The following is a 26,120-nucleotide window of genomic DNA, read 5'->3' as shown; positions in this document are numbered from 1 at the left end:
ATTCTGATATTATCCTGTCTTTCTCACAGCCTCCAGGGAGAATAATTCTCACACTCTAAACCCAGATTTAATTGTAATTAAACTTTTTAGTGGTCACTACTTATTTTTTTATGTTTTGTTAAAAAAACACATTCATTACTAAATCACATAAGTTGTTTGTAATAATCAGCTAAAGTATGCAGTGCACAGATTATGTTAAGCAGAGATAACTAAGGATGTTAATTAAGTTTCTGTATGGGAGGGGCAGGGTCGTTTGAACTGTTCTACGCTGAGGCGATGCAAAGGCTCATGGGAGAAAAAAAATGAACGGGTTCTGTCCTAGTGTGTTTTAATAATGTTCTGTTAATGTTATGGGTGTGCATTTATGTTATTTGTCACATGTTATTGTATGGTTGATTTAGGGTTCCTGTTTATCTACATTTATTGTTGCACCATGACCATGGGGGAATTACTAGAATTGTTGGGGCTTTGTAAATTATAGAGTGTGGTCTAGACCTAATCTATCTGTAAAGTGTCTTAAGATAACTCTTGTTATGATTTGATACTATAAATAAAATTGAATTGAATGACCGACTGTTAAAGGAAATCAGTAATCTATTATCTCTCTATTATCTGAGTGAAACACTTCATCAAGCACAAAACTGTTGAAAATGTTTTATGTCGGAACTCATGTATGGAATACATTGATCTTGAAATCAGGCTGTCATAAAGAAAAAAACATATTTATATAAACATATTCCTGTAGTAGTGAGAATTAACCCAAGGTAACATATAATTGTAATGTTTCTTTGCATATTTAACTTAACATGCTTATTTTAGACAACATGACTCCAGAATTTATTTTTTATGTTTACTGATGATTTTTTAGTAATGACTACTCATGTAAACTTGATTTGTCTACTGTATCAACTTACCGCTCTGTGTTAATACAACAAAACTTGTTAAGTTTCATCTTGTGTAAAAACTTAAATGGTTTAAGGCAACGGGTTTCCACTCAAATTTCTAGAAAAGCCAACTAATTCGGGATAACAGTGCAGTTAAGGTAAAACAATTACTTTACACATTGATGATGCCAACACCGTATGGTCCACTCGGTCATCAGCAGTTCTTCTCATTGCCTTTCTAAAACAAGATGATTTTGTAACATTAAGTAGACAGAGTCAAAACAAAGACGGAACTGCTATGGACAGAGGAGACCAATAAACACCATTGCTGTTGGAGGGAGACTCTGGCCGCTTTGCAAAAACATGTTGCTGCCATCTACTGTTGTCATGAAGACTATTTCAGGACATTTTCCAACAGTGGAGAAATATATAAATATATTGTAGAGGTGCAATTTATTTACTTTGTATGCACTAATGCACCACAAATATTTTATTTTGTGTGAGATGATGCAAGTTTTTTGTTGTTAATGTGTCTAGTCTAGGGTATTTACGTACAGGTGTGTAATGCAGTAATGTTACCTCAATATCAAATAGAAGCATCCTGAACCTCTGTACCACTCAGTGTTAAATCATTGATGTATTGTACAGTTAGCAGTATTTTTCTGTTGTATATATATATATATATCTCCACGCAGTGTCATATTATTGTTATTGTTGGGTGTAATCCTCACATTTTGATTTGAATGAATTCAGGTTTGTTGAAGAACAAGGTGCTCCGTCACAGGTTGAAAAACTAAATCGAGATAAATTTTTTTTATATATAATATAATATATATTTAAAAATCTATAACCTCAACCTTTTCAAAGTTCTTTAGCTTGTGAAATAATGCACCATCAAGCTGTTTTTCATAGTTGAAGATGCAACATTTATTGAACAACAATGATACTTCACAACTGCATAAGCTCTCCTAAAATGGAAAACAGTAAAGTAATAATGTATAAAAGCACACTGATGTATCTAAGTGTAGCGTTGAATGACTTTTATAGTAGGTTACTTGAGTATTTCTATATTAGGCTAATAATAATAATAATAATAATAATAAATATTTCTTTCACACAAGTAAACAATCCAAATACTCCACCACTGAGTACTTAAATCACCTTGCATGTTAAAAAGGCATGGTTTCATTTACATTTTGCATTTTTCATGAAACATATTCTAAGTATCTCTGAGACCTAACAAACATTTCCTTTCTCATAAAGCACCTGCATTAGTTGCACTTTTATTTCATCCTCCACTTTTTGGCACATTGCTACCTTTCACAGAGAATTACCGTCACCAACGGTAATGTACTGTATATTGACAGATATGCAGAACTGTTAATGGAAAGATCGCCAGATATCCATTATCATTCTCTACAGTCTGCAGAAAAGTGTATCAAGTCAGCCCATGCTCATGCTGTACAGTGTATAGAATTACTGATATAAACAATACAGGCACTCTACAGCACTACAACTTGAAAGCTGCAATTATTGATTTTTTTTGGTCACTTGGGGGCAGCGAAAACAATCTGTGAACATGAAATTGAAATATCATCACCTTTTAAGTTGATATGGTGAACTTGGAAGCAAACAGTTGCTTATTTACACATTCAGCAGTTACGGAGCAACATTATAGTTCATTTGGAGTCATGATTTTAGCCGTTTTTGGTCTCTACCAACTCGTAAGGAAAATGTTTTGCACCTTGTAAATGTTCCACTATATTTACCCGCTAGTTGCTGCTAACTGTGTCTGGCCACCCTTTGGTTGTGTGCAGTTGGTTTTTAGAGCTTCATTGCTTCACAAACACAAACAGCACTCAGGTGAATAAAATAAAGGCGCTAGACTGTCTGCCAGAAAATTGAGAACAACAGCAGGAAATGGCAGAATCTGTGCAGGATAGAGGGCGTCAGTCTCTCCGCTTGTATACACTGACACTCACACACAGGTGTATGTACCTCCAGAACAGGCACTTACGACTGCTGATGGTTTGGTGCTCTGAGCTCCCCCAAGATAACACATACAGAGTACACACACACACACACACACACACACACACACACACACACACACACACACACACACACACACACACACACACACACACACACACATATACACTTATTGATCCCAGGGCTCCAGTAGCCATAATCAGAGGAGGGAGGAAGTGAGTGGAAGGAGACAGAAATTGTCTTCAGCTCGGCTTAGCACTGATGCATTCCCTATCCATTACCCTCAGTCATCACCTTGTGTTTGCCAGGAAAAAAAAGAAAGTTGAATGTATTTCTGTCGTGCTAACTGCCTGGATTGATGAATCCTCCTGTGCTGCAGTTGTTTATTTGATCTGAAACCTTAGTGTTTTTTACAGTAACGTCAGAAAAGTATGCATATACTGTAACATCAGAGGGTATGAGCTGTAAAATGCCACCCAGAAGTAATTATCTCCAACCTGTCTTCATCAGCAGTGGAGCATCAGTAATCAACACGCCATGCCAGTTTGTGATTACAGCACTCTCTGTCTCTCTATCTTCATCTTGATTGGCACCCTCACATGGCTTGTTTATCTGGGGTAAGTGGCCCCGCACATGACCTGCCAGAGTCAGCTAATTAGACCAGAAGAAAGATAAGAGGTGGGTCGCTTCAAATAATGGCCACTTCTTTTTTTCTCTCTGGGAGTCATTTGAGCATTCAGAGGCCAAGCAGCCAGTCCCCGCTCTCCACAGCAATAACATGCCTCAAACAGCAGCGACATTACAACCTCCCAAATGTATAGGTGGCACGGAAAAGTCAACTCAATACAGCACAATGGTGCAGCTGGACTAAAAGACATTCTCCTTAAACCTTGATGAAATGATTGATGATGATGGCTTTTTCTAATCATAACAATAATTTACACTCACCAGCCTTTTATAAATGCCATTAGTTCCACACAGACCAGTAGCAGCATTCTGTCATTGAACATTATTCAGAATTCAGAATTATTCAGAACAAAACTGAATCACAATAAAAAAGTCAAAATAAATATGTGCCTAGACCTGCAAAAGTACTGTGACCAAAACTGAAATAATCAAATAAATCTGTCATAAATTAGAACAGCAAATCTCAGAACGTATTAGTGTTTTCCTGTTTCCTCTTAATATTTCTCGAATTGTCTGTTTTCTTTCCATTCTCAAAACACAAAGCGAAGTGGCATCTATCAATTTCAATGCAATTTATTGCAATTATTTATATCATTATGATAAAATTGGACAGATTTTTGCAGAGAAACTGTGCCAATGATTGTCATAACTAAACATCAGACACATCAACCTTTTATAAATCTAATGCTCGGAACATCAGGACGACATTATATTTCATAGCCTTCCAAAACACATACCTGTATTGACCATTACATATAAAGAAATTAGTTGAGAAATGTGGTCATGGTTATAAGAAACCATGCCTTGACTGTTGAAATAGATCTCACACAGAGCATCCATAAAATATTTCAGAGAAAGCAAATGACTCATAGTAAAAACACAGAGCAAGGATGTATAAGAACCATAACAGATATTTTAATATCATAGAATTTAATTAGTTTCTTCTAGAGGAGGGCTTAATGGGGTAACAATGATGATTTTGATTATGATAAGCAATATATAATGAGGATAACCACCTCAGACTGTGACTTCAACTCTACGTACATTAATGCTCTTGCAAATGACTGAGACAAGAATGTAAAAAGTAGGCCTATTGGCATATTCTGCAGAACCCTTTTCTATCAATACAGAGCTCTGTAATGTTACATGTCCATCCTTCACCCAAAAGACAGAAAGTGCACTCGCACACCACGTGAGGGCAGTGGTGCGCATGTAAAACCACTACACTAGGTCATCCTTCCATCCAGCCAGAGCCATTAGCTATTTCTGCTTATACTGTGGTGAGGCTGGAGCCAAACCCAGCTGACATTGAAAAGGAGGCTACACAATGGACAGGTCGCCAGTCTGACACATAGAGACAGACATTCACATTCACATGGGCAATTAGGCCTACGAGTTTAACTCGTTACAATTATCTTAGCCTGCAGAGTGCCTGGACAAAGTGCGTCACACTTTTTCCTCTTTTTTTTCTCCAAATCTTTTCTCTGAATTCTCCCCAATCTCATTAACTTAAACTGCAGTTTTACAAAAGCTCCAAGGCTATTTGTCAGAGATAAATCTTAAGGCCCGTCACTATTTAGGTATGACAATGTGATAGCTTATCTGGACTCAGATGACTTATGGCAGATAGTGGTGGGGTTGTCACTCAAAAAAACCAAGGCATTAACTTATTCGTTTACACAGTGTCCCTGCACATACTGCTTTCAGCTCATTAAACTCCTTAATTACTTTTAACCCAATGCTATCTGATTTAAGAAATTAATTAACTGTCATTGTGAATGATTTAATAATATTGTTTCAACCAATAATTCCAATTCCAATAATTTTTTTTATCGCGCTGTTTTAATGAGAAAAACAAAACTTCTGCATTAATATCTGTAATTGTGTAGGCTAAATCTCTGACATAGGATACCTGCGTTAAAGTATTTTTTAAATTAACAATTTAACATTGATTACGAGTGTTCACAAACTGACCAATGGCCGTTTTGTTTCACGCACGCACGCGCACGCACGCACGCACATACACACATACACATACACACACACACACACACACACACACACACACACACACACACACACACACACACACACACACACACACACACTAACACACACACACTATATGACAGGTCTCCCAGTCCACTCTCCGCTCCATGCGGTTTACTTGGCAAAGGCGCAGCATTGCGCCGCGCTCCTTCTCTCTAGCTCCTGCTGCGCACCAATCCTTAATTAACGCGTGTAATGCCAAGTGAGACACATCTACAGCAAAGGTGGAAAAATAAACGAAAAAGAAGTAAACGACAGTTTTTTTTTGTTTGTTCTAGTGGTTGGAAAGCGACAACTTGCCTCGGTCTCAAGTGTAAAGGACTATGGATGCCGAGTGTAGGGGTTTTACTACTTTAGAGGCTCAGACGAAGATTTACAAAATGTCTAAGTCGAACTTTGTGTAACCTTAGAGACAACATTAAATGAAAAAAACATGGATCTCTATGCACGAAATGAGACATTTACATCCCCTGAGTGCGTCGGATCGCAGACTGATGCGGTGCAGAACGGAGCCGGTAACGGGAGCGAGACATCAAACATCACCTGCGGCAACGTTTCCACACTGCTCATACCTCAGCTTGTGAGGAACAAAGGTGAGCGGACAGACAGATTACTCAACATTTATCACCTGGAGGTTAATTAAGAAGTGCAACTATGACCTCATGTTGTCTTTCTGCTACGGGAAGGTGCTATATTGACCTGACTTATGTACTTGCCTCCAGCTGGTGATCACAAAGAGGCATGCTGCAAGAAAATTAATTGCAGTTTTCCTTTAAAATACCCTCAGTTTAACGTTAGGTTGTTAATGATGATTTATTGAGATATATTGGGCTGGAAGTGCAGATTATTTCTGAATTGAAAGGAGGATAAACTGACTTCATTGTGTGTAACTTTTGGCTCATAATTAAAAATTCTACTTTAAAAAGCAATAGTTCACTTAACATAATGAAAAGCAGTATGGGTGTTATTAATTCCCTAGGAATATCATATTCTGATGTGCCAGACTCTACAGTATTTGTCAAAGTAAAGCTGTGTTGTAAGGTATTTTGCTTGAGAAAATTGATGGAAATAAGATATCATAATAAAGATAAGGCTTTATTAATCCTCAGAGTGAACATTCATGTGTATACAGTGAAATATCAGAGAGAGAGAGAGAGAGAGAGAGAGAGAGAGAGAGAGAGAGAGTCACAGTCAGGAATCAAATCAAGGCTAAACAGGGATTTATAAAAAAAAAAAAGTCAGATGCTTTATATCTGGATTGTGCTACACGGCCTTACTGCTGCTTCCTGCTGTTTTTATATGCTAATGTTTTATATACAGTATAATATTAACCAGGGCTATAGTACTTGAGTCCTTGAGACGTTTTTCTGTTGTCTAGGAGTTGTCTTGGACTTCTTGGTATTTGGACTCAGACTTGTCTCGGACTCGCCAAATATTCTAGTTGTTCTCGACCAGCTTTTCCTTCTTAAATAACTCCCTCCTTTAAAACAAAACCATTGATTAGGCGCATTGACATCGGTCATGGTCGCCAGGTACACGCCTGGCTGCGTCATATGTCTAAATCATCAGGCATCAATCAGTTTAATTTTGGCCACACTATGTCACTGAGCACTTTGTACTATGGATTCTTCAGGACAAGTAATAAGTTCAAGAATGTGAAATATTTCCATTTTGACACCTGTGTTTATTGTTATTTGTTACATTTTCCATCAGCAGTCCAGAATGTTCTTCTTACACCAAAATAAAAGACTCAACATCTAAAATGTAACGTTGCACTTAAGGCTGATGTGACTTAAGTGAAATTGTTATACTTAGAGTAAATAACATGGCCTAATTTGATCATACAGTGTTGTCCTCCGCACTTGCTTTTTGATTATTGCAAATAATAAATCAAAATGATCATCTTAAAATAGAAGCTATACTGTCTCTCACATCACATAAATAATGAACAGGTAAATAAGTGGTCTTGAAGAGGATTCTTTTTTTCTGTCTCAGTCATGACTGTGTCTCATTTGGACTCGGTCTTGACTTGGACTCAAACCTCTTTGGACTCGGTCTTGACTAGTCCTGGTCTTGGCCCTGATATAAACATTTCCAAGCACTTTATTCAAATTGAGGGTATACAAATGTGTCTGCCTGCTATGTTGTACATATTGTAAAACCCTCTGAGGCAAATGTGTGGTTTGGGACTATATTAATTAAACTGACTTCACTTGAGCTTGTGAACAAGAAAGAACATTAATGTGCGTCATCAGTCTTGCAATTTCCTCTCAGTCCTCTCTCCACCTGCTATTTTATCAATTAACACTTGCTATTTTTACCCCTTACCGGTTGTTTGTCATGTGTTGATGAGGTGTGCGCGTTGGCCACATGTTCGTAGAAGACACTGCAGAGATTGTGTTGATCGCTCAACATAAGTGAGAGATACAGTTTCTTAACTGAAAGATTTCACTTCATTCCCATTTTTACCTCACATCTTCTATACCTGCCAGTGATGAGTAATATTGAGGACACCTGTGACAAGAACATATCAAGACTGCATTGTCTTGTGTCTGGTGAGAAGTGCAGCAGCATAGTTAAGTTGGGAGCTAAATCCATTTTTATGTCGCCTGCACTATTATGTTATTTCGCCCACACACTGTCACTTCTCTTCAGTTTGGCTTTGCGCTGCCTTACTTCTCTTCCCACTGTATCTCCCAACAGGACCACACACCCATCTTCTGGAAAAAAATGAGGATGTCTGACCCTGTATAGATGCTGTCACCATCATTTCTCACTCTGTCACTCCAGCGTTTGATTACTCCTTTACCATGTCACACTCCTTTCTCTGTCCATCAATTTGACGCTCTGTGTTAATGGAGCAGATTTGTGTCACCATCAGATTTCGGTCCGCAGATCAGAGATGTAAATGCATGTGCCATGGACCATATATATATTGTTATGGTTAGGGAATGATTGTGGCTGTGCTGTCAGTAGGCAACAGGGAACTACAGCTGTTTCCAGTTTTAATTTCCAAAGTTTTGTTAACCCATCCATCCGTCCATTCTGACCTCCACCTATACACAAATTTGATCACTTTATAATCATGTCACCTGGATTCCTCCTTTGCTACCAAAGGATTAGGCTACATGTAATAATATAGGCTACGCTGTTTTAGGGCACTTGCTGCGGGGACAGTCGCTGAAACATATGCATTTAATGTGTTGTTCTGTCTTCATTCAATTTAAAACAGAAAAGCTTTATAGTTTTTTGGTCTAAAAGTAAACTCCACCAATAGTAATTTACTCATTGTGGCTCTGGAGGAGCTTTGTCAAGTTGTAGTAAATAAACCTAAACATTACAGCAGGCTTTTTACACACAGAAGCGTCAAACATTCCTTTTTAAAATCTGTCTAGGGCATGTTCCTCATTTTTATGGAAGCGCAGCACTAAATAGAGTACCGTTTTAACAGTGCAAATTGCACCCCATGTGTATCTCTGTGAAACATTTCAGTGTTTAAATACAACACTGCTTTGTGATATTTTCACCATGGATACTGGCATCCACCCCTGACACAGCCACCAAACGGGAGCAAACACATCTCAAAGCAAGGAAAATCCTTGTTCCCTGTTGTGAGGAAACATCACTCAGCTAACACCTTTCAAAATGTTTTTACATTGGATGCAGCTCAGGTGTTATTTTTGATTTGGAAACAAAACCTGCAGACTCTTAAGTTCTTCATGTCACACGGTTTGACACGCCTGCTGTAGACTTGAGATTAGTTATGGTAGCTTTAAAGGAAGCCTGTAACACCTTGTTTACTACACAAGACAGGTTTTTATAAAAGCAATCACAGTGTTTATAAGTTATCAAGGATACTGGCTGATTGCAGTGCAATTCATCATAAAACAGTAGGAGGTGGTCGTTACTTTGGAGTTTATGATGACTGCAACAGGAGGGGTTATCAGTCACTGCCAGCCTGGAACAAACCACCATTTTCAATTCCTGAACACAAAGCAGTTATCCCTCACAAAAGGATTTTAGACAAAAAAATGCTTTTCATTTCCCTCTTCACTCCCACCACTTCTCTCAGCGCTGCATCTCTCCTGTTTGTGCGTATTTCACTATCTACATGATTGCTCACACCCTCTCATCTCACTGCTTTTTGAGAGTTGAGGTGTTTAATACATGCCTGCACTGTGTGCCAATGTGTTCTGTCACCCGATCACCATGACCAGGGCCTCTGAGGCTTGTGTGTTGTTGTCTGTCAATCAACAGAAAGTGGTTTCATTCAGTGCCTTCATCAACTGTTCTGGGGTGCAGTTGGCTTAGTGACTAGGCTTAGCTGACATTTACTCTGCTAGATTAGCTACTAGCTGTGACATTTACCAATACCTTGGTCTTACAAGAGCATAGCCAGCTTTTCCCTGATAGGTGCATCGACACAACGGCCAACTGGGATAGAAAGGGACACGCTGCATTTCTATTAAACAGAGAGGGGGGTAGGGGGAGAAACAGATGAAACCGTAAATATTCATGGATAGACTACAAACCCCATTATTAATGTATCCACTATTTCACTGCATATCTAATAATAGTCTTTGCCACTGCAGTTCACTTTCCACAATTATTTTAATGTTATTGTTAGCAGCAAATCGGTTCCCCAACCTTTCACATCCAACACTTTAATTGCTGGTAAAATAACAGCAGTGGTGTGTTCAAATCAAGGTTACACAAGATATGGAAAAGATTTAATAGGGTTTTCAATTGCACAACTTAAAGTGCTCATATTATACTTTTTGGCTTTTCCCCTTTCCTTTATTGTGTTATATATCTTTTTTGTGCATGTTATAGGTTTACAAAGTGAAAAAGCCCAAAGTCCACCCCAAAGGCACTTACCATCTCCAACAGAAAACACTGTTCACAAACTGCTCCAAACAGCTCTGTTGTAGTCCAGCCTTTACTTCAGAGACAAACGTGCGTCACTTTGTAACACACATTATAATGCTCGCCTAGCTGCTAGCGTGGCACTCCTTCAGACTAGCTAGCAGTACTTACTGCGCATGTGTGACTCCCAACAAAGATGGTACAGAAGTGTGATGCCTCACTCTGTAGCTAAAACAGAGAGCTCAACACACAGGGTGAAAAGAGGAGCTGCAGCAATGTGCAGTACAACAAATATAATGTGTTTTCTGAAAAATAAACCACATAAACCTATTCAGGTACAACCTCTACAAATACAGGTACAAATACAATTTTGAACCTGAAAATGAGCATAATATGAGCACTTTAACTAAACTGTGTGTAACATGCATGTACACACGGGTGTCCAATATAGCAGATATGTTATGTGTGTATGTGATGCAACCAAATAGGTACACATTACTTAGATAGTGGGTGCAGGGAAAGCACTCTAATAAGATATAAATGCCAGATAAATTGAAGCCGTATTCTCTGACGTGTCATGATTTTTTTCAAATGGTTGCAAGGAGCAAACCTTTGGAAGTTGCAACAAAATATTTTTTCCCGCAACCGGCTCACAGTGCCTCTAGTCTGTAAACAGAGAGCAGACTGTGTGCCAGAGCCAATGGTCAGACACGGCTTATGGGCACTGCATACACACTCATGAAACCAGCTCCCCACACCTCCAGTGCTACAGGCTTCCCTTCTGTCATTTGGCTCTAACTAAAAAAAGAGTTCTCCAAATAATTGGTGGAGCTGAGCGCAAACTAAACATTGCTAAATAGACAGTGTTGGTTTCTGTAATGACTTTAATTTTAATTATAAATTTAAAAAAAAAGTTGTGTGGGTTGGCAGGTCAGCTATCGTGAACATCGCTGTTTAACAACTTTATCTGTACATTTTTAGCTCAACATTAAGATCCATCAGCCTCCAGACAGAAGAATCAGATTAACCAACAGCTCCTGGACAGAAATAAAGTGTAATCATTTGATTGCCTTAAGAATAGACATATGCTGTCAAATTAGTGTTTTGTGTGTCACAGTATTTAACCAATTCTGTGAGCATAGAAAGTAACAACTAATCTAAATCTAATCTAAAATTTGTTATTCATTATGTCCAATATATTTCTGTCATGAAAAGTGCATGTATTAACAGACTTTATTTGGCTTGTTCGTAAAGAAAATATATATATTTATTACAACAAAAAATAAAGAGGATACAGGTGAAAAATACACCTTACTGGCTGTTTAGTTTAGTTTATTGAAGCAAGCAGTATACTGACTGGAAAATCAACAAGTACTAAATTATTAACACGTCTGCAGCTATGCAAAGGATGCAGCTAGCTCTGTGAGACTGCTGCATGCAAGTCAGCATGCTAACATGCTCAAATGCTAATGATAATGTCAACATGCTGATGTTTGGCAAGAATAATGTTTCACATGTTCACCATCATAGTGTAGCGTGTTAGCATGCTACCATTCACACTTAAAACACAAAGTAGCCTACAGCTAAGGCTGATGGGAATGTCATTAACTTTGCAGATATTTAGTCATAAACTAAAGTAGCCTATTGGACAAGGTTTAAAATTGACCTGATGGTGGCGTTAGGTGCATCGGTTTTCTATTGGCCTAATACTTTGTGACTTCATCCAACTTAATTTATCATAGAGTATGTCCTTTTGTAGCTACCCGACAGTGAGTGTATATTTTTCTCATATGGTATTAGTACAATCGTAACAACTGTCAGTCTGCATCATAGAGGCTCTACAGATAACAGTAGTCTGTCACAGGTGGAATATTCATTGTACATCCACATCAGGAGGACCACATGCAGCACTGCTGTGTAGACCAGTGCAAACAGGAGATTCCATCAGATTCACAGTGAAACCAGTGAAAGTAAGGAAATAGCTAACTCTTTAGCTCCTAAATGCTCCACTATGTATGTTCACCAGCTAGTTACTAAATTTGTCAGGCACGATGTTTAAGTAGTGTGCAGTGTGTTGATCGGAGCTTATGAGCTGCAAACTACTCCTGATGCATCTAGAAAAGATGCAAATGTAAATGGTGAGGCAAAACAGCAAAACCGTAAAACCAAAACAATGAGCCGAAAGACGCCAAAACGCACCTTCATAAAGTCTTCATCAAATCTATCTTAACCTAATATGATATATCATAATATGTTTGTTGATTATATTTTGAGCGCAGCTAGAGCATTGGTGAGCAAAGTGATTCATATAAATGCTTCTGCTCCACACACATGAACAGGAGCAGATATTGGAAATGCTGGCTTGAAGGAACTGGTAAATGTGCTGAGGAAATTTATCAGTGTTTCCCGCACAGGCAGCAAGCACACAGGAAAGCTAATTGGCTTTGATTAGGCACGAGAGAGAGAGAGAGAGAGAGAGAGAGAGAGAGAGTTGCACAAACAAGTACACAATTAAACACTTTCATTTGCAAGCCTGTTGTGGCTAAGAAACCCTGATGTTATGTCAGCAGAACCGTACCCACCGTATTAGAGGTTATTGCTTTTTATTTGCATAGGAGTGTGTGACACAGATGGTGAGGCTGCATGTCATTAGATGGGAAGACTGTAAGTGTGTGTGTTTCTGAGAGAGAGAGAGAGAGAGAGCGAGAGAGAGAGAATTGAACGCTGTGCTTATGTGCCCCAGCCAGCTGTGCACAATTCATATATTTACATCCCAGGTGGATTACTGTTAATCAATATGACTAATGATCAATATCAATGGGATTCCTTTAAACAGACATGTCACAGGCCAAGGGAAATATGGATATTATGTTTTGTGTATTGAATATATATTTGTAATGTTCAGGGTCAGTGAGGTGAATTGGTAAATAAACAGAAAGCAGCACTTGGAAATTGGGCAAAACAACCAGCACTACTTTATTTACAGTTTTTTTTTGATTGCTTAAGCACTATTTTGAAAACAGGGACCGGTTTTTCAAAACACTACACCCAATCAGCAGAACACCTCAGACCCTTTGCAAAATGAAACACTCTTGCAAAAACTGTACACTAATTTATAAAAAACATATTTTGTTACCATATAAAACACACACACGTTTCATATGACTTAATTCTGTTTGAACCAGTTACACACTGCTGTTGCTAACCTAAAACACGTTTAGCAATTCTACTACTCAGTAATTAGAGTACAGTAAATGAAGTACACAGAGAAAGTGAAAATATACAATAAGTTCACCAAACACTACACAAGACCAATGCTGCAGACTGAGGAAAATATAATTTATTTTTCTCTTCATATACCCAAATCAGTCACCATGTCAACATGGAGAATCACAACAACAATATGTCCCAGTTTTCATACAGCTACTACAGTAGTGTTTAGGCTATAACACGTTTAGCTCAGCAATCAACAGACAAACATAACATACTGTATCCAGTATAGGTTACAATTACAGTAAAAATTAGCAAATCCACCAATGCTTTAGGTCTCTTACCCCCGTTGTTGTCCACAAAACCTCAGTGCCGACACTTTGAAATAAAAGACAGGGAAAGCAAAAAAAGGCATTGCTAACATCACATCCAGCCAGCGAACTCCGTTTCGTATAACAAGAGCGGGTGAAGCCCACGGTGAAGCCCTGGTGTAGCTTCATCCTCGGTCACTATCACTGGCCTGCTGCTGGATTTGTAAATCGGGTTGGTCTGGTCCTCTATCCTCTATCCTCTTTTTTTCTTCCAGCGAACGTCTTGTGAAAAGGTTTTTTGTAAATCAGGGACAGAATTTGGTTTAACTGCTGCCATTATCTCTACGAAAGTGATTTGTGTGATTCTAAGCTAGCAAGTTTTTGGCAGAGTGACGGTATCGCCTGCGCAGTAGTGGCCAAGAGCTTGAAGTTGAATGACAGGTGTCGAGAATCAATCAGATTGGATAAAATAACATGTTTCCAATTCTGATTTGCCAGGGCTGTCTGTCAAGCTGCGCCCTGAGGAGAATCTTTAAAAAAACAATTAGAGACCAGCTTTATATCACATGCTTGCCGAAAGTTTAAAGACTTACATAGACATCCATTTGTCCGGCGTCCCTGCCCATGGAACCCATGGATGTATTAAGAGAACTGGATACAGCGTTCAGTGGGAAGCCCCCGTTCATAAGCGCATAAAGCAATCATGGAGCTCGGATCTTCCGCGTTGACATGACATCACGATGGACATGCGCACTAGCAACAGTTTGTTTATGTTGTCATAGCAACCGGTAGCAACATGCTCGTTCATGAGCTTCTCTTTCGTGTCTTTTACAAGTGGCGAACTCATGAACTCGCCGTTTCATTGTATAAAATATAAAAAATATAAATAAATGTTTTCGTTGTTCCTGATCGTTTACATGCTTATCTAAATAAACGATGGATGTATTTAGACAACCAAGGAGATGTAATTATTATGTCGTATTACTAGCTAGCTACTACCTAGCGCTAGCTACTAAGGTTAGCCTGCAGTTTCGTGAACAGAGTTTCTCTTAATGGCATCCATGGCTTCATCTCTCATCCACGTTACAGGCTTTACAGCATACATACCATGGATGTATTAATAGAACACATGGTGAATTACAACCATTAGCGTTAGCATTAGCCATTATTACAGCTACAGGACCTCGGGAGAACAGTCATATGAGCATGCGCAGTGCAGTCTGCTCGCGTCCATTATGCACGTTCATCATTCATGCCTAGTTTAATAACTCTGGATTCGGCTATTAGTGAATGTTAAAAATGTTAAAAACGTGACGTTTTAAACAAGGACCCTTTAAGTGTTCGGGCTGGTAAGTTGATGTACCCCAAAAAAAATGATCCGCTGAAATATAGAAGTTTCTTTCGCCATGCAAAGTCTATGGGAAAAGTCTTTCTGGGCCAGAGGATGCAATTCCACCCTTATCCGCTAAGCCCATGGTGGCTTTAAGACATGGCGCTCTTCCTGGGGGCTTGATGGAACCACATGAAACATCTTGTATTTACATAGAAAATAGTTAACTGATTAAAACCAATTTTTATTAAATGCTGAGGTGATTGCTACCAGCCAGCACATTGTATGAGTAAACTATTTTATTTTTTATTTTTATATTATTTTTGTGTTTAAGTATACATTTATTTTTCTGGAATTTTGATGGGGGCGGCACCCTAGCGCCCTCTATTGACAAGCTGCCACTGGTAAAGGGTCTGAATACTTCATTCACCACTGGTGAGGTGTGATCACTATGATGCTCAAAGAGTAACCCTGAGAGTACTGATCAGCTAGAAAACCTGAATTAATGATGGTGTAATTACCCTCTGATTCTCAAAACACAACTCTCAAGGTGAGATGCCTGAAAGATGACACAGGAGTGCAGTGAGCGAAAAGAAAAGATGGAGATAGTAATAAATTTGGTTTGTGTTTTGCAGGGGACCTCTCTTGTGTTGCAGGTCTTAGTCTATGTAATTTACCAGTACCTTCGACGAACTGTTGGTTGGGAATTTTCAGGGGATTAAGACTCGACTGTGTTTGGTTTGCACATGCCTCTACAACTGTGTCAATGGAGTTTGGGCTTATGCATGATGTGATTTGTGCAGATGTGGATGGGTGCCTATAATCTCCAGGATACAGTCGCAGTAGGTAACCTGTTAAAAAGTGTTGTGTCTAAGCAGGGGGTGAAGCAAAGATAACAGAAAGCAGACACCATGGACTTTACAAGATATGATCCAGTGAAGCTGCTAATAACTGAGGGTAGAGACAAGCTTTGGGATGCAGGCCACAGTATTTTGTACAGTATTTTTGAAGGTAGAAAAAACTACATGATAATTGAGTATGCCTAATTATACTAAATACAATTTCGGAATTGGGCTACTTTTATGATGATTGGGCAGTTTCTAGGCTTTAATATTGTTGTCAGTCAAACTTGGCAACACTGGTTGCAGCTAATTGGTGGCTTGCCATGTCAGCAGAAACATTTATGCAACAACAAAAACAAGCTAAACAGGCTAATTTTGTCCCAGACTGGTGACAGCAGAAACCTAGTTGGACAAAAATGAACAGAAGGTAGAAGCGTGCCAATTATGCTTGTAAATCTGTTTATAAGTGTGTCTTATTTTGTAATGTCATAATGATGCAACACCTATGCCACTTCTCCACCCCACCCCTACAACCAGATGGTCCAAATATAATATATACTGTTACTTGAGTTCAAGAAAGCCCAGCTGGACTTACCACAATTACCTTTTCTATTATTTCACTGTATCTTGTATGGAGGTGTAAATAGGTATGATATCACAAATAAGTGAGAGCAGTGAGTTTGTTATAGTATTTCTTTAGTACAATACAGGCTATCAGGATCAATGAAGACAGCGTGATTGTATTGCTCATCATGTAAAACAGAACTGGTGGTTCTAGGCAAACGCTCTAACAAATCCTCTACTCCTGTCTTCCTCTGCACCAGATGATGACCACACACTGCGGATCCTTCTCTACTCGCTCATCTTCTTCCTGAGTGTGTTTGGCAACCTGCTGATCATTGTGGTGCTGACGGTCAATAAGCGCATGCGCACTGTGACCAACACCTTTCTGCTGTCGCTCGCCATCAGTGACCTGATGATGGCTGTCTTCTGCATGCCCTTCACACTCATCCCCAGCATCCTCAAGGACTTCATCTTTGGAGCCGCCATGTGCAAGATTGTGTCCTACTTCATGGGTGAGCGAAGAGGGAGTATAAATATACAGACTATCTATGTATCTGTATGTTTGCCACTATTCTCTACATTCAGTAAAATAACATACCTGTATCCTAAATCACTTCCTTGTTCACTTATTCACTTTTGCCTGCGTATTATAATAGACACTATACTGTACAGTATATAACACTTTTTGGCAAACAAAGACATCACATATCTTTCACAGTTTTGTTACTACTGCAATTCCATGTGAAATTGCTCAAACAGGCATTACGTGTTTTTTTTCTTGTTACTTTCATCATTTTTCAAAACAAAAAATCCCATTATAGCAAACCTGACAAAACCAAATACTTCTCATTTTGTGTGTGTATGTGATATAGAAAGAACATTTCATTTAAGTATGATTATTAGACCAATTCCATATTGCCTTAAGAAGAGATTTACTTTGCAGCCTATTGTTTTATTGTTGAACATTTTTTTTATTGATTTCTTTTACTTGTGAACCTAAATTGCAACACCCGAGTAAACAGGCAGCACTCAGGAAGTGATCAGGTTCTCTGACCTGTCCACCACTTTACAAAAGGTATAGATTACCATTAAACAATATCACAGACCATTTTCATTGTCTCCCCCATTTGTGGCAGGATCATTGGGGAGTTTAAGTGAGTAATGGGTAATTTTCCTTGTTTACATCAAGGGAAACATCCCTCTAGGTAATGGGTTCTCTTCTAAAAGTAAAATTACTGATTTAAAAAAACAAAAACAAAACAACTACAGTAGTACTTGCTGTAGTACAGGATGTTTAACTACTTTACCTACTGTTCTGCTTATTATTCGTTTATCATAGATCATAGATCCGGAACATTGTACTGACCCTGAAAGACAAGCCATCTGAGAATTAAATAGAAAACGTGGATTAGATAAAGCACATGGACCATGAATGAAGAGCCATCATCTTGATGCATTGAGGAAAAACTGGACAAACCCAGGGCTGATTGTTCTTTGCTTCAGTGGGATCTGCTCTAAAGCTGCTCTCATTGGTACAAACACAGTGCTCCCCTGGGTCCTGACTTGCACAAACACACATACAGTACACACACACACACACACACACACACACACACACACACACACACACACATATAGCCTACTGTCTGTATTCTCGCTGAGGACATGGATAAGAGAGGTAAAGAGTAATTTCCCGTCTTGTCCTGTCAGAAGGGAGATGGCCGATATCATCAGACTCAGATAACCATCCTCATCTACATTCTCGCACTGTATTCATTTGCAAGCACATCTTCTCTGAGCGCCTCATTTTATTCTCAGTTATGATTGCAGATATTACGTGCACATCAACAAACATGTTGATGTTACTTTTTTATTACGGCTCCAAGCTCTGAGCGCAGAGCGGTAATAACTTTTCATGCGTCAAAAGAAAAGATAGCATGTATGTTTACTTACTTTTTAAATAATCTGTTTTGTTTCGCTACAGGAATATCAGTGAGCATCTCCACATTTAGCCTGGTTGCTATAGCGATTGAGCGCTACAGTGCCATCTGTAACCCCCTGAAGTCACGGGTGTGGCAGACCCGCTCCCATGCCTATCGGGTGATTGCTGCTACGTGGGTGCTAGCCTTCTTCATCATGATCCCCTATCCAATCATCAGTCACTTGGAGTCTTTTCCGCGTCCTGACAACACCACTGCTCACCAGTGTCGCCACATGTGGCCCCTCGCAACAGCAGAGCAGGCCTGGTGAGTGTTTGGGTTTTAGATGGTGTGTCCTTTAAACAATCCCAGTTCTTTAACAAAGTTTTATGACTATTTCAGAAGTGTTTACCTGCAAACATGAAAAAAAATCATTAGCTAAAAACATTATCTTTAACCACCATGAACAAACACCATGTATTGAATTGACAAATGGTGTATTTTTATATTAATTCATTTTTTTCTTTTAAAACTTACATAGTATCAATTTAATGTTATGCCATTTTTATTGCTTGAATATTAACATTATTACCACCTTTTTAAGATTTAACAAGTAAGTAGTTATACTTAGGCTTTTGTTTAAGACATGGGGAGATTTTGCATAACAGATAACAGTGTCTTAAGTATGCATACACTACGTTGAATATTAAAATGTATGGGGCCACACAATTAGAAAAAAACAGCCGGTCGTCTTGGAGGTAGCATGTTTTTTAATAATCCACTGGAAGGACATAGAAGGCTGCATGTGTAGACAGTCCTATTCCCGGATTAATAAAGTACAATATCAATGAGTATTAGATTGAAGGTTATTTTCACACAGTGATTTGTCAACAGGAAAATTGTTTTGTATAAACATACAAATTTAAGGTATTTTAACATGAACATAGTCCCATTATATGAAATGTGTACAGAAATAAAGAGAAAAATAATTGTTTAGTTATGAATTTGAAAAAGTGGAGGAATATTTTTAGTTAATCCTAACAGTCATCACTGTAATGTGCATCTCATCGTGGTCCTATAATATCATGCGCTGCTCAGCACATCTCATTGACTAATTAAAAAGCACAAAATCAATTCAAGAACAAATAGAGATTAGTGATCGTCTCCAAACCACACGCACAGTACATACACCACAATGTCTTTTCTTTGGGCTTTAACTGGATCTATTTCTTGTTTAGAGATGATGTGCTTTAAAAAATATAAAATATAAATATACTTTTGCAATTTGAAAATTTTAAATATCATTCTGCCGGGTTTTTATTTTTCTGAAATGCTTAGCTCTGGGACTCGAATGTACAGGTAATGGTAATACATTAATACATGAGAGGGACAAACTGGGGCTACATGAATGCCTGAATGCATGTGGCAGTGGGATCTTTACCTCTCTCTCTCATGTGTCTCTTTTAGGTACATTCTGCTTCTGCTTGTGCTGTTTGCAATCCCAGGGTTGGTGATGATTGTGGCCTATGGACTAATCTCCAGGGAACTTTATAGAGGCATACAGTTTGAGATGGGCCACAAAAAAGACTCTACCGGTGAGGCCATAAACCCTGCATGTGGAAAACATACAGAAAATGAAAGACATTCTGCCACAACAACAGCAGGACCATAAACACACAAACTAACATGTTCCAAGAGAACATTAATGTTGTTCAGCAGCCTGCCTAGCCACTAATAAAAACAACCAAACAATGCATTTAATACAACCTATCAATTAATAAATAAAAGGCTGACCATACGTAATGCAACTAACAAGCAGGGCAATAAAAACAGGCAATAAACATGAAATTAAGCAACAAGAAATGGTTGTAAAAAACAATACATATGAAACCTTACAAATGACGTCAAAAACACAACCCATATTACTGGAAACAAGCAAATGTCACATTTCATTCAAGTTTTACAGGTGTGGACACAAATGACCATCTAAAATCAACACACTTTTTAGATGACTAAAAACACCAAAGAAGGGATAACCGTCAAACTGAAGTATGGTTTCAACTCTCCTGTTTTTTTTAAGTATTTTAAGGAAATATGAGTCACACCTATTACAGAACTAGCCTTCTTTTTTATTATTGTTAATCCTGTTTCTATCATTGACGATAATGCTGTTACCTCAATAAACCACAATATAAAATAAGGCACTGGCCACAAAACTTGTATTTAAAAAGCTTTCTACTGACATCAAAAAAATTATTTTCCAGAGAAAATGCTGCTTGGGTGATCAAGCAGTATTTCATCTTTGACTTTAATGATGTTTTGATTGCAGTGTCAATTGTTGAGTCAAACTGTGTCTCTTGATACATGTCATCACACTATCCAGCAGCTACCAACTAGACACTTATGTTAGCATTTACATTTTTCTTTTTAATTTATGTGAATTATGAGGAATTTTAATTACCACGATTTCATTAGCGCTACAATCATTTTAATGTGTGCAGGTTAAGTGGAACATAACCTGTTGTGGGCATGTGAGAGTGTGTCTGGGATGATAGAAGCATGGAGTGCATTAGTGGATAGAATTGGCTGGCAGCTGCGGGCCTGGACTTCACCATCTGTTTAGTCTCAGAGAGAAAGAGGTTGTCAAAAAAAATGCTTGAGAGACAGAGATCATGGGGTAAAAACAGCAATAAAGGGATAAATAACTTCTAAAATAACTTCTTGGAAAATGTGTTTAAAAATCCAGGAGTGGGTTATATTTGCATTAGGGCTGTTATTATTGTATTTTATCAATGAATTGATGATGGATGATTACAAATGGGTGCATGCATTTTCACAGAGCTGTGGTGCTTTGGCTTTAGCTTGTTTAGATTTTTTTTTAATGTATTTACTGGCTATAGGACAAAAAAAACATAGCCAATAACTCAGACAGACAGAGGTAATTTCATAGTCACATGTTCAACATAAAGTATAGTATTATCCAATCATACATGTTTACGTCCTATCTCTAACACTATGTACTTTATATAAACATTTGGCATTCAGTCTATCTGCATACACAAACACAGAACTCTAGATCTTTGCTGCTACAAAACTGTCTGCTTTCTGAAATGTAATTCCTTATCCTCTTCCTGTAATACCATTTAGTTATATGTGACTGTTTCTGTCAGGCAGGTGGAGGCAGCAGAGAAAGTAACCAAATGCAGACAAGCAGGTCAACAACAACAGTTCGCTAATTTATTAAAGAAGTGAAGATACAAAAATGCAAATGCAAATGCAATGCAATGCAAAAAGCAACATTGACAATATGGCAGGGAATTATAGGAAAAGGACCAGTTATATCCTCGGAAATGCATGGGGAAAGTGAGAAGTGACTGGAGACAGAGACTGATGGGCAGACTGCGTACAATAAAGACAGCTGAGGCAGACAGTTTCTTTGAATATTTGTTCATGTTCATGAAATCTGTATCTCAGGCCATGTTGGGGGGTTATGAGCTCATGGACAGTCTGTGCAACCCTTGACCTATTAAGGAGATTGCTGCTCGCATGCATGCAACATCAGCAGAGAAGCAAAGAGAAGGCTAAGAAATGTTTTTTAATGGACCTATTATTTGGTAGCAATCCTTTTGACACTAGTATCGATACTGAAAATAAGACAGTGACATATTAACATTGTCTACAAAGTATGGTAAAAGCATAAACTCTCACAAAATGGAAACATGACTCACATCTTAGGGGATCACGTTTTAAATACAATACATGTAATTCACAGAAATACTCTTTTTTACTCTGCCATACAGATGTGAAGAATGGACTGACCTCCACTGTGTCTACTGGCAGTGATGATGGCGATGGTTGTTATGTTAATGTTGTCCAGCGGCCGCACTCAATGGAGATGACAAACATGGCTGCATCCAGCAGGGCAATCAAGGCGGAAAGACCACGCAGCAACACATCTGAGGCCAAGCTGGAGGCCAAGAAGCGAGTCATCCGCATGCTGGTGGTCATTGTTGTCCTATTCTTTCTCTGCTGGATGCCACTGTATTGCGCCAACACCTGGCGGGCTTTTGACGACCTCTCTGCCAAACACGCCCTCTCAGGGGCACCCATCGCTTTCATCCATTTGTTGTGCTACACCTCTGCCTGCGTCAACCCGATTATTTACTGCTTCATGAACACACGTTTTCGCAAAGCTCTGCTAGCCACATTCTCGTGCTGTGCTGCACCTTGCCATCATCGCCGGCGTCGTGGGCTACGGGACAACGAAGAGGATGTAATGGCAACAGGAGCATCCATGTCCAAGTTCAGTTACACTACAGTCAGCACCATGGGAACCTGCTAAGGCAGATGGATGCAGGCACAGTCCAGAAGAGACAGTTACTACGGCAACACAGCATCCCACATCCTTTGTTTTTAGGCCAATTCTATACTCATAGTGACAATAATGTGGAGTGAAAAAAACAGGCCATATATTGTAGCAGAATAGAAGCTTCACCCTGTGCGTAAAGTTATGTAGAGATTATTTAATGAAACACAGTCTTACAGTGTAAATACCTCCATAGCATTATTGAAAAAAACCCTAAAAAACAAGTACAGTTATCTCTTGTCACAGTGGACCAAGGCATATTGTTTGCTTCGATGTTTACGGCGGGGCAGGTGTGTGTGTGTGTGTGTGTGTGTGTGTGTGTGTGTGTGTGTGTGTGTGTGTGTGTGTGTGTGTGTGTGTGTGTGTGTGTGTGTGTGTAGTGGTGGGCTGTATGATATGGGGATGAATTTTAATAATTTAGTAGTCATTATGTAGCTATAAAAATAGGAAGACTGTAATCTGTTAATCTGTGTTAATGACGCTAATTGCAATTGCCTTGTGGACTAAGTGCCTGGTTCTACATACTATGTTATATTTGTCAACTGTTGATTTGTCTCATTCATAACAGGCACCATAAACACAGACAAATTGTAAACTGAAGGGTTGTGAAAGTGGAGTTTAAAGACTCAACAAACTAACCAAAATAGGAATTTCCTCCTGATGGGACCTGATAAATGAGTGGGTTGTCAGTTCTACATGGCTCCACGGTTCACAGAAAACACGTAAGTGGTATAAACAGTTTAGATGGGAAGTGGTGATGCCTTGTGTTGTGGTTGTAAATTGTAATGCTAGCTGCCTTTGTGTTTTTGAGCTTAGAGACGGAATTGTTTGTATTTTGTCCTTGCAGGTGAACACAGTAGCAAATGTGAGAAGGGTGACTTGACACTTTGAATTGTGTTTCTTTCTCATATTAGGGCTCTAGTTTGAGGGCATTACAAAATTGGCAGATAAGTATCCATCACTTTGTGGAGAACATCTTGATTGGAATCTGGGTTATTTAAGAGACTATTTAACAGTTCCTACATTATTATATTTCTGATACCATATTAGAACACAAGAGAAACTATATAATGAACTTTGATGAAAACACCAGGAGTATACAAATAGTAAATGCTACTAATATGTTGTATGTGTTACAATATATGTACTGTATGGCAGCATGAAAGGGTGATTTTTTTTAATAAACAATAAGTCCACTGCAGCCTTGCAGTAAAGGAGGTAAACCAAGGATAAAGTAACTATAATATATACACATTTATAAGTTCAGTGATTGTTAAGTGACTTGCAGTCCCTGTTGAGCTCACCTGCAGGCTACAACATGGCAGCCAGGTTTCAGAGGTCTCTGTTTGTCAGGTCCTGTCAAGGGTGCCTGACTCTAGCTCCCCCGTTCACCTCGCACTAATTGTGTTACAACCTCAACCCTCCCAGGTTGAACGACTGAGCATATTTCACTGAGTGCACCAAAGCACAATGCTGTCAGCCTCTCATCTAATAGATGTATGGCCTGCCTTTGTGAGCATTTTTGGGAGGATTGGCCTGCAGCTTTAGCAGTTTATTGTGTGCACCGTTCCCTTTGTGTTTAAAATATAAATCTAGTGAAGCATTTCTGTTTGACTAAACTACAGAAAGAAAGAGAATATTTCTCTACACTGACTGAGACAACCTTACGTTCACGTGTGTCCAGTTCATGTCAAGAAGAGGTCAAATTGACTGCTAGAACATTACCTTGACCTTCCCCTTGTCTCACTGTACAGACAACTTTGAAACACAAGAGGCACACATTCATCAAGCTGATGACATTTGTGCTGATTACCACAGGGGCATCAGGCCTCTGTATATATGGCTCTGATCTTATACATGTACATACAATGAAGTCAAAATGATATCATAGTAGATCAGAGTAGAAGTGTTTTCTCGAATGAAAATGCCCGTCTGATCTAAAAAAAAAAAGAAAATCCTGTTGTCAAACCTTGGAAAAGCAGTAAACAGCAGACAGGAGGTATTTATGTGTCTGCTAGTAGCATTTCCAAGCTAGAGAAATACTAGCTTGGAAAAAAGCGCCACTGTCTGTGTTGTTTTTTATGAGAAAGTGTTTTGTTTTCATGTAGATGCTGAATTCCCTGCAGTGTCATAGAGGACGTTATGATTTGTTCCCCAATTCACCCCACCTTATCCAGTTGCCACAAGTACACACACACACACACACACACACACACACACACACACACACACACACACACACACACACACACACACTTAAACTGGTTATGATGCACTTGCTCACAACTAATTACAGACAGATGGCAATAAATAGTTATTTCCCTCTTTTACAAAATTAATACTTGCCATGAAAATTAAAGCTCAGTATGAAAATAACTGTGATGACAAATATGCAGTGGTTAGAGGTTAGCTCTCTAATTAGCATATTCCACTTATGCATAAGTAAAAGTAAATATGCAAAGAAGTACTAAAGGTTACTGTAAATTAAGTCCTTCAGTCCTCTGTTTAACAATGTTGGTGATAATATTTTCAAGCTTCTTATTATTTGTAACATGTATTCTTCAATCAGAAATGGTAATGGTAAATCTATCCTGCACAATATCTACAGACAGGTGTTACCCACAGGCTAAAGCTGCACTAATTAACATGTTTTATATAACCAATAGATCAAACTCCTATGTGTAATGTAAAAGGGGTTGGTCATAATGATGAACACACACATAATTGTCACCCATCATTGCAGTTCCCCCTGGCTTCACAGTGTTCACCTATTTTTGATCTTTTTTTTTTTTTTTCCAGCCCATAACTCTGCTCTCATCAATCAACCACAGCAATCAGCTGTTTTCAGCAAATAAACTGACTGTATGCGCTCTGCTCAGCACCAAACATAGTGACTACCTGGTAAACATAGAGGAGAAGCTGCTTAAGACCCAGATATTTCCCTCAGGAGTTGATGAAGACCAGAACATAGCTAAAGTGAATATTGGACTTAAATACATTGGGTGACCACAAACATAACGCCAAGTGTTTCTGCTCTATGTGTAAATTGACAGGTTGTTAACATGTTAGCCATAACAACTTTATAAGGTGGTACTATGTC

General features: G+C 38.7%; 1 protein-coding gene across 1 annotated transcript; it reads left to right on the top strand.

The window, feature by feature from the left end:
* The first annotated feature begins 5,696 nt into the window (after positions 1-5,696).
* LOC116046897 (cholecystokinin receptor) lies at positions 5,697-23,903 on the top strand. Its single transcript, XM_031295368.2, has 5 exons — positions 5,697-6,205; positions 16,996-17,247; positions 18,720-18,981; positions 20,122-20,249; positions 22,455-23,903. The coding sequence occupies exons 1-5, from the start codon at positions 6,046-6,048 to the stop codon at positions 22,994-22,996; spliced, it is 1,344 nt and encodes a 447-aa protein (XP_031151228.1). The 5' UTR covers positions 5,697-6,045; the 3' UTR covers positions 22,997-23,903.
* Positions 23,904-26,120: the final 2,217 nt, after the last annotated feature.

The sequence above is a fragment of the Sander lucioperca genome, chromosome 8 (genome assembly GCF_008315115.2).
Source record: "Sander lucioperca isolate FBNREF2018 chromosome 8, SLUC_FBN_1.2, whole genome shotgun sequence".
Taxonomy (NCBI): domain Eukaryota; kingdom Metazoa; phylum Chordata; class Actinopteri; order Perciformes; family Percidae; genus Sander; species Sander lucioperca.
Note: the sequence above shows the minus strand (reverse complement) of the source record. Positions and strands in the feature narration are given on the sequence as shown.

What these genes read in the sequence shown, in the direction of transcription:
- LOC116046897 (XM_031295368.2), top strand. Translation starts at nt 6,046, where the DNA reads ATGGATCTCTATGCACGAAATGAGACATTTACATCCCCTGAGTGCGTC. An exon ending in TCAGCTTGTGAGGAACAAAG is followed by an intron (nt 6,206 to 16,995) that starts GTGAGCGGACAG and finishes CCTCTGCACCAG; the next exon opens with ATGATGACCACACACTGCGG. An exon ending in GATTGTGTCCTACTTCATGG is followed by an intron (nt 17,248 to 18,719) that starts GTGAGCGAAGAG and finishes GTTTCGCTACAG; the next exon opens with GAATATCAGTGAGCATCTCC.